Raw genomic sequence first — 9,892 nt, 5'->3', positions numbered from 1 at the left:
TAACGTATTCCAACACAAATATCTGTAGTTTATTTTATTAAGAAAATGGAAAAGAGTTTTTTTTTTTTTAATTAGAGTAAATACTATTGACTATTTTATAATCATATCGGAAAATATTGTAGGTGTACGAAGAACCGACACATGACACAACCATGATGAAGACTAATCCTTAATAAACAAAAACAAACAGTTGAGGGAGAGCCTAGTTCACATACAAATTTGATTTGGCCCCAAGACTCAACACAACACTATTGTTTTCCTCTTGAGACCAATGCCTTTAAAGTGTTTGGATTTATTTCAACACAATGACTTTTCAATCGAATGATTGATTAGTCCGCTCAAAAATTAGGATTTATTTCAACACAGTGACTTTTAAATCGGATGATTGATTAGTCCACTCAAACAAATGTGTTAAATGACTTCTATAAACCAAATCAACATACGGGTCTGGCTTTAACCTCATAAAGTTCTTGGTTGATAGTTACCAGTGTCAAATGTTTTAGAGGATTATCATAATGATATAGATATAGTAATTTTGATGAAGCTCTAAAATATAATCTTTATCAAAATATTCACCTTAATCTCATAACTGAATTTGAATTTGAACATGTAACTGTAAAGGTTCTTAGACTATGTCAATGTTTATAGTTTACTGATTCAATACCAGAACATAGGGAGGAAAAACCAATGAAAAGGAAGAAAAAAAAACATAAGGTTACTTTACAACCATTACATACAAGCATCAATCACCATACACTCATAGCATCCTTTTCCTTACCTACACAAACCTCCCCAAAAACTCAATTATGTCAAACATTAATATTACTAATATATCTGCAAGCTGCAATCTCAATAACCAGGCTTCCCTTTTGATGAAAAGAATCTACTAAATCCCCGTCCATGTTTCTCCGGCGTAGTGACAGAACCAGTTGAAGAGGCTGATTTCGTAGGTCTGTGTTTCGGTTTTGATTTTGGAAGTGGTGCCGGAGATCTGGCCGGTGCCGGTGCCGGTGCCGGTATGTTTGAATCATTGTCTGATGGGACAAATAAACCATTGGAGAAATGCAAGGGGGAATCTGAACTCAGTCTTTGGACAAAAGAAGAAGTGGCACTGTTCATCTCCAAGTGAACTACTTCTTGAGAATTTGGACTTTGAGGGTGGATAGCATTTAACTGCTTTCCCAGAAGGAATATGGTTTCTTGACACTCGGCTAGCTTTTCGGCCGCGGCTGCCAAATCTCTCTCCTGAATTAACAAAATGAAATCAGTATAAGATTTTCGGTCCGTCTAAAAAACTCCTAGATTGATATATAGCAACATAATATGCAAAATTTGACATGGTAACTTTTATTATAAATCACAATGGAATTACAGCTTTACCTTCGTAGACTTGATGTCATTTTCAGCTGTTAAGCTCTCAATCCTAACAGACAGAAACACGGAGATTAGGATTAGAACCAGCAACAAAGATTTGCACAAAATTAAATATAAGAAACTCTGGTTTCTCATATGAAATTATTAGATGATGTCTAACCTTAGTAACTGCTCCTCGAACTCCTTGCTCTTTTCCAAAGCGGCTTTGTGAGCCTTCTTTTCTTCTTGAAGCTCATTCTCCAGAGTTTCTATCGTACTTTGCAAACGGTTCGCTTCAGCTTCGAACTCCTGGGCACGTGTTTCAAGTGACTTGTACGACTCTGTCATACACTTTAGCTGCGTCTCAGCCAAGCTATTTGAACTTTGAGCCGAAACTAGTTGTGATTTGACTTCTGCTAGAAGTTGCTCAGTTTCTAGCAATTGAGACTTGGTTGCCTCAAGATTCTCGGCACATATTGACAGATCTGTTGCTACTTTCTCTTTCTCTAGTTTCAATTCTTCAAATTCTTCTGATGAAAGTTTTTGTGATGCCATGTTCACATTATAGCCCGAAACCAAATTTCCATCATCAGGAAAATCAGGATTAAGAACACGGGAGCAACCATTTTGATACCTTTCTCCGGATGAATTTTCTTGAACTAACTTATTTTCAGGCAAAGCAATCTTATCTATGCAATCGAGACTGTTAGTTTCAGCTTCAGTGCCCTTGTAGCCAAGGACACTAAATCTGAGTTCACTTGCTTTAGCCAAAACGTAAGACAGTTCAAGAACAAACTGTGACATACTTGCATCGCTGCATAAAACTTTATTAAAGGTGACAGAAAACTCCTCAATCTTTTGGCTCATAACATTTCCATCAGAAGATACGTCGTGAAATGGAATTGCTTCTTTGCCAAGTAACAATACAAAGTCATGGATATGAGAAATCGCAGCTTCTAAATCTGAAGTTATCTGCACATATTCTTTGCGCTGCAGGGAAGAAATGGTTTCATTTTCAAGGTTTAAGCCGGCATCTTCAGGATTATTCTGCCTATCACATGTGGCTTCAGAAGGGGCAGTGTCATGAGAATCATCAAGCACGTGTTTAATATCCTCAACGATCTTTCCGATATCAGTATCCTTAGCAATGGACTCAAAAACTAATAATATTCTTGATCTAAGCTCTGTTAATAAGCTACCAACATTAGATTGGGGATCAGGTGCTGATGTCAAAGCACCCGAAGACACTTGATTTGGCAATGAATTTGAATCGCCAACATTGCCAGTGCTGACTTGTGATATATCATTGGCCACACCATCAGTTTCCTTATTGTTTGAAGGTAATGAAACTGTCGCATCTATGTTGGAATCAATTGACAGACGAGCTAACTTCTCAACTTCCAGAAAGTCGTCCATTAGTTCCAACTTTTGAATGGTTTCGGATTTGCTTGATTCCTCAGTACATTTTTTAGTAATTTGAGGGGATGGCCCAGATGCCATTGTTGTAGTCCAAGACTCGGCAACACTTCCTGCATCATCATTTCCATCTTCAGACATCGAAACCAAGCTTGGTGCAATGCTTGCGTTATGACTATAAATGCTTTCATGAGTTACATGCATGATGGATTTTGGAGATCCATTCTGATGTTGTGCTTCCAAACTTTGAAGTTTGCTCAGTGTTTTGGCACACGTACTTCTTGAGGCCTGCAATTCGCTGTTCCGTTTAGCCAACGCTTCTTTCAGCATCTTTGTTTCTTCTTCCATTGCAAATAAACGCTCCGTAAGAAATTCATTCTCCTTCTGGAAATTCTGTACATTCTCTAGGGAGAACTCAGGTAATGGGGACGGATTAGGGGAAGCAGGCTTCACAGGCGATTTCTTTAACCGACTTTCTCCGTAATCTCGGCCAAGATTTTCAACTTCTAGCTTCATTTGTGCAAGTGCAGCCGGACCAGGTAACTTTTTCCGAACTAGTCCGCGTAGTCTTTGGCACTCAGCTTCTAACTTAGCAATTTTCTTTACACCCTCCATATGCTGCTTGTTAGCCGCTTCTGCAGACCTCATACTCATGTTTTTTTCTTCATTGCGAATTTCAAGCTCTTTGGAAGAAACATGAAGTTCATATTTAAGTGAATTAATTTCTCTCTCACACAACTCTACATTGCTCTTAAGCTGCTCAACTTCAGCTTCAGCATGAGCTTTTTCTTCGCTTATTTGGATTAGCATGTTAGACCGCTCCTGCAAGGACCTCGACAGCGCTCCATTTTCCGCAACAGACCTCCGGAGTTTCTGTTCAAAACTAGCTATATTAGCCTCTAGCTCCCCCTTAATCTTGTCCAATTGCTTGGTTTTCGACAGAGCAACTTTCTGAATTTTCTGTTCATGTTCTTCCTTAAGGTTCCGTATCTGTCGCATACACTCTTTAAGAGCACCATCTAAATGCGATGCGCGGTCCTCGACAGTGAGTTTCGAAAGAGTGACTGATTCTAGATGATCTTTCAACGCCAAAGCCTCAGCTTCCGCCTTTTCCCATCCTGCATAATTTCAACAGAATTTCAATCCAAGAACATCGAATAAGCAATCTTGAACGTAGTAAAAATTTTAAGCATTATACCTGAGACAGCTTCTTCGGCTACTTTAGCATGTTGTTTTACCATGCTTTCCTTAGTATTGATCTCAGAGTTCGCCACCGAAAGCTTTTCATTCATTTCCTTGATCTCATCTTCAAGCGTCTGAACTTTTTCCTCATATGTCTGAACTTGTTCGTCATACGTCTTCACTTTTTCCTCATATGACTTCACTTGATCCTCCAATTCAGACAGATGCTTATACGACTCCACAGAAATTTGAACATAATTCGATTTCTTGGTATTATCCTATATGAATAAAAGGATCAATAAAAGCATGCTAAGAATAACATTGAATTAATTCGAGAACAAGAAATCGAAAAAATTTTAAACATTCAAATCACAACCACTTTTAAAGTACATTTTTTCTTGAACGAAAAAACGATATACCTGATTGGAAGCATCCGAGGAATCTACCAAACCTTCTGTTTTCTCATTCAAAACCTTATCAGACGACTTTTTCTTCCACGGCCACCGTCGGTCCATCGCAAACAACCTCTAAACACTACATAAGCAAGATTTTCATCAGTCAGCAATGCAAAATTCTCATAATTCAAACATTTTACAATTTTCTAGTATAGAGCAAGTTTGGTAAATGTAATTGTCGGTTACCAAAAAGAAAAAAAGAGTTGAGTGAAACCTAGTCTATTGTCATGAATGGTCTGAGATTACTAAATTGGTGAAATGCATTGAAGCAGGGTGGTACAGTGACAGGTATATACAACCCAATGATAGCAAAATTTTATTTATGTCATGACACACTCTTCTCTGAATTCAGATCTAACCACTGCACTTTCCTTATCATATCATCATCTATAATGTTTATGCAGCAACATGTTAATAAAAACCCTTTACCATATTCACAATTAAATAAATATATTCTTTTTCTTCACTCTACTCACTCTCTCTTCAAACAAACTTGAGAAAAAAGCAATGTCATATAAACTTTCTATTAAAAAAATTAAAAAATTAAAAAAATGTTTAAAAAAGATAAAGAATAGCTTTCTTAATTTATTTAATTATTAATTATTTTATTATTATTATAATTAGTTTGTTATTATTATACTATAATAATACTACTATAAACAGTATAGATTAGGAAAATTTGTACTAAATGTTTGAGAATGAATGCCTCATTTAGTTAAAAATGGAGTAAAAACAAAGATTAGGAACAGGATATTAACGTTAACACATGTAACCGACAAAGAAAGAACAAATTATACCTAATGAATAACCAAGATAAAATTTGGGGAAAAAATAGAGTCTAATGAAAAGTCGATTATGAATGAAAAATCGATTATGAACCTTGAAAAAAAAACGTTAGCTAAAAAATGATGAACTTACCGATTATGAAAAGAAAAAAAAAAGCAAAGTGAGAAAAATGCTGGAGATTGAGAGGAGGGAAGAATGAGGATGTTGATGAGGTTGTTCTAAGGTAGCATTAAGAATTCTGTGGTGTTTTTGTTTAGTGTGTTGTTTTCCAAGGAGTTAGAAAAGAGAATGATTCATGTGAAATTTTGTTTGTTTTGTTGTGAAAATGAAATGAAAGTATTGTGAAACACTCTTTCTCCATTCTCGTTGTTGTTCTTTACATACTCTTTCTTTTTTTTTTTTATTAGCGAATATTAATGAGGAATTAGCAAATGTTTTTATTTGTGGGGTGTGGTTTGACGAAAATGACCCTGGGTTGGGTTGCAAGTGCGGAGAATGGTTTGTGTCAGAAGCAAACGAGTATCTGAGCTGTATTCGATTTGGAGGAAGAAAAAAGTCGTTAGTTGTGCCACTGCTTTTTTTCTCTTACTTTTTTTACTTTTTGTTTTTGATTGATTTGATTTGATTCGAATAATATTTTTTCGCTTTTATAACAAATGTATTTAATAAATAAAATCCATTTTTATAGTAATATTTGTCTTTATCTCTATTGTACTCTTTTAATCATTACTTTAATTGCTATTTTTTTATTTTATATTTTATTTATTGTATTTTTATGTGTCAAAAAAAATAAATAAACTTATTTTAAAACATAGAGAGATGTACTATTTAATTAGTAAATGTTTTCTCTCTGGTTTATAGTCCTTTCACAATGTTTTCCATATTAACAATTACTACTAGATTTACAAAATATATTTTATATTTTTCTGAAAAAAATAAAATCAACTATTTATAAAAAAAATGTTTCTTGAACTTGTAAACCGTTGGAATTAATGGCAAGAGAATATTTGTTTTAAATATATTTAGGTGCATTGGAGGGCAAAGAAAGTGTAATAGGTACTGTAGTACTAGTATAGTTAGGACCACCGTCTGTGGCGCACTGCTCTGTTCTCTACAGCTCACAAAGCTAGCTGGTGTAACATGGTTGACTTGGCGTTTTTCTTTGACACGCCAGGGAACACAATTAATTCACTGTCTTCTTCTTCTTACTGCTCCATTCATGGTGTATATAGTTGTATTTTGGATGGATAAATTTAGACAGTCTGATTTAAACGGACCGATCTATTGTCTTTTTTATATAAACGGATGGGTTGGATCAGATGTCGGATTAATTTAGTTATTTAATTTGGAGAGTATAGGGTTGTTTCGGTCGGACTCGTATGATTATCAACATGAAATTTTAAATATTATATAACTTGTGGTTTAAAATATGACAATGGTCAAATTAGCGTTAAATAATATTTGAAATATTACCATATAATAATAACTTTTTTTCAATAATAAACAATATTTTTTTCATTACTTTATTCTCAAATTTTTATAATTTTTATAAAAAAATATTAAAAGTTAAATGTTTTTAAATTTTATAAATGATGAGTTATTTTTATATATTTAATAAATGTTAAACCGACTTGATCTATCCGCTAAATTGAGTTAACTGAATCCGTCAAAAACCAAAAATTTATTAATCAGAATTGGACCTTAAAAATTATATCGAATTTAAGCTTTAGGCCTGAAATCAATCTGAACCAACCAATTGTCCAGCGCCAATTGTATTTGTAGGATTTTTTACCCTAAAAAAGAAATATCAAATTGTCACCTATTGAAATGAAATTACTAATGTCACATTTTATGCACGCGCTCGACCATCCATTGACTAACTAAACAGACACTGAAATTACTCAAATGAAGCTTACGCTCGACTAATAATTAGAGGAGCATATGAAAGTAAAAAAATTTAAGACATGTTCGGCCAATGGATAGTCGAGTACGTGCATAGAATGTGACATCTGAGTAATTTCATTTTAAAAAGTAGCAATTTGCTTCTTTTTTTTTTCCAGTTTGGTGGCATTAGTGTAAAAATCTCAGTATTTGTAATTTGAAAAAAATATGTACCGACAATTACACTATCAATCAATTAAAGACGTGTATTCCGTCAAGTCACATTTTTTAATTTTAAAATGTGACACTTCACTACCTTCAACATCTTAGTTATTACTATATTATGAGTAAAAAAAAGAATTTTTTAGATGTTATTATTAAAATTAACTATTATATTCAACTATTAAATTTAAGATAATATATTTATTATTTTATTTTAAAATATTTAATATGAATAATTTCTTTCACTTGTTACTTTAAAAATCATTTTATTTTATTTAATAAATTTGATTATGTTTTATATGAAATGTTAAACATTATGTGTATTTAATTAAAAAACTATTACTCTTTTTCTTTTTTTACAAGAACAAACTTAACATCTTTCATCCATCAAATAAGGAACAATACAAGAAGGTATCATATTAAAGAAACTACGTTAAACCAATTTTAAATTGGAGTCTTAATCATTCCCAAAACATTCATCTTACTAAGAATGTCCTCCTTAAAAAACACTGAATCTCTACAAGACTAAACTAAACGAAATATCATGAGATAAAATCGAATCGAACCAAACTAAATAAAATATCATGAGATAAAATCGATTAGTTTGGTTCAAATTCATTTAAAAAATAGTGAAAAACGAATCAAACCAAACTAATTCAACATATAGATTTTATTAGTTGAAACATTTTTAAAAGAAAATCGATCAAAACTAGTCTGTTACATCTATAATTAACTTTGAATTTTGACCTAATTTTTTTGTATACTTTTCTATAATGTTATAAAATACTATTACCACCTTTTGATTAAAAAAAAAAAAAAACTAAGAATTGTAATCGTAAAAGATTTGAGAAAAAATTCATCTCTTTCTTATATATAATGAAACAACAATAGTTGGGACTTGGAGTACAATGATGAGAAAGAAAGAAAATGAATACTTTAATATGCGTTGAACTTTTTGCTATGGGAATTTTCAATCTTTGCTTTGTTGGTACGAAAGAATTTTTTAAAGGAATATGGTAATGGCAACACTATGAGGACCCATCTCCATATCCATAAACCTTTACTCCACCTCCCATACATACTTTATATCATGCCAAAGCAATTGATTTTTTTTCTTCTTCTTTCAACCTTTTTTTGAGTGTTTCTTTGGATTCTATTTATCATTGATACTGTTCAAGTAATTAGTACTAATTACTCCTTAATTACACACTTAGTGGATTGTTAACTTTTGGATTCATTTCAACAGGTATATTATTTACCATGTTCAATATATTATTTACCACATCATGATATTACTGTGCTTGTGATAATATTTTTATGCTATGAGAATATATAGTTGCTTTAATTGTTGCAAATTCAACTCCTTTTCACAATGACAAATCATGATCAAATTACGGTGGATTATTGCACTCTTTGATATGTTGATAATATTCACTTTATTTGACTATAGAACATTTGTTTACATATGTATCCCCACTAAGAAAAAAGAGACAAATCATATCTAAACTCTAAAAGTCAAAACAAATTAACAAGAGAATGTGCAAATCATAGCTTAACTTTAATGCTTTATTTTTATTACCTGGGAATTCTCTGTGCTGTCCTGAGTTTGCAAGGTCGGTTAATTTTTGATACTTTCGGCCCTAGATGCTTATAATGATAGACTAGCTAGTTATTTTCTATAGACTAGCTAGTTATTTTCTAAAGTAACATAAGTTTTACTTCTAACGACTTTAAAATGTGAGTTTTATAAAGACATGTGTCTTAAGAATATATTATTTTCAATCATTATTATAACTAACTGTTATAGTCGTTCGTAAGGCCATAGCTCGGAGGTTCAACAGGGGCTGGCCCTGACGGGCCCTAGGTTTTTTAGGGCTGTGCCAAAAAGATCTTATGTAATATGAGCTCGAGATTTATTATTCGAATCCGGTACTAGATGGACTTCTGGCTACCTGATTCTAATTGGGTTTTTTTATTTAAAAAAATAAAAATAAAAATTCCACAATATTTATTATAAATAAATTTAAAATTATGTTATTTAAAACATAATACATTTTTAAGTAACACATTTTCTCTTATAAATACTATAATGTGTTTCTAAATACAATATATGTCTAAATTGTATAAAATAATACTTGAATATTTATTATAAGAGAAAAACTAATATAATACGATGAAAAAATGTTGATTATATTAATGTATAATATTTAAAAGAGAAAGATTGAATAAAATAGAGATGAAATTTAGTGAAGTGAGAAAAATCAATATAAGAGAGAATGCACGTCACTTTTAGGTATTTAAATTCACTATTGGTCTTACATTATTTTCATTTTCTCACTAACTTAAACGTTGGAGTGCTAACTTTGATGGTCAGCCCTCTCTCTATCACACTAAAAACTTGCTCTGTCGCATAACGATCTCATTTCATCGTTTCATAGAATGTCTTGGTTCTCCAACAGAATAGTGGTGTCTGTAGCAACCTGCCCTAAAAATTAAAAGGGTTTTTAGAGTCGCCACCTATTCTACCAGGGCGAATAGGAAACCCTACGCAGTTAAGAGATCGGGGTAAGATACTATATTCAGGTTGAGGGAAGGTG

At 32.5% G+C, this 9,892-nt stretch overlaps 1 protein-coding gene across 3 annotated transcripts; it reads right to left on the bottom strand.

Moving 5' to 3' along the window:
- Positions 1 to 559: 559 nt before the first annotated feature.
- On the bottom strand, positions 560 to 5,598 carry LOC131660253 (filament-like plant protein 4). 3 transcript variants are annotated; one of them, XM_058929461.1, is made up of 6 exons: positions 5,325 to 5,598; positions 4,371 to 4,485; positions 3,968 to 4,217; positions 1,535 to 3,887; positions 1,381 to 1,423; positions 560 to 1,245 (listed from the first exon to the last, which is right to left on the bottom strand). In XM_058929461.1, the coding sequence occupies exons 2-6, from the start codon at positions 4,464 to 4,466 to the stop codon at positions 850 to 852; spliced, it is 3,138 nt and encodes a 1,045-aa protein (XP_058785444.1). In that variant the 5' UTR covers positions 4,467 to 4,485; positions 5,325 to 5,598; the 3' UTR covers positions 560 to 849. The 3 variants fall into 3 exon arrangements, with proteins under 3 accessions (XP_058785444.1, XP_058785442.1, XP_058785443.1); XM_058929459.1 differs by having other exon boundaries at positions 3,968 to 4,229; positions 5,325 to 5,597; XM_058929460.1 differs by lacking the exon at positions 5,325 to 5,598 and adding an exon at positions 4,621 to 4,904 and having other exon boundaries at positions 3,968 to 4,229.
- Between the last annotated feature and the right edge of the window lie 4,294 nt (positions 5,599 to 9,892).

The sequence above is a fragment of the Vicia villosa genome, linkage group LG3 (genome assembly GCF_029867415.1).
Source record: "Vicia villosa cultivar HV-30 ecotype Madison, WI linkage group LG3, Vvil1.0, whole genome shotgun sequence".
Classification (NCBI taxonomy): Eukaryota; Viridiplantae; Streptophyta; class Magnoliopsida; order Fabales; family Fabaceae; genus Vicia; species Vicia villosa.
Note: the sequence above shows the minus strand (reverse complement) of the source record. Positions and strands in the feature narration are given on the sequence as shown.

Excerpts from the sequence above, each read along its gene's own strand:
- LOC131660253 (XM_058929459.1), bottom strand. The coding sequence starts at position 4,466 with ATGGACCGACGGTGGCCGTGGAAGAAAAAGTCGTCTGATAAGGTTTTG. Across the intron at positions 3,888-3,967 it reads AGCCGAAGAAGCTGTCTCAG|GATGGGAAAAGGCGGAAGCT; the intron begins GTATAATGCTTA and ends GAAATTATGCAG. Across the intron at positions 1,246-1,380 it reads ATGACATCAAGTCTACGAAG|GAGAGAGATTTGGCAGCCGC; the intron begins GTAAAGCTGTAA and ends TTGTTAATTCAG.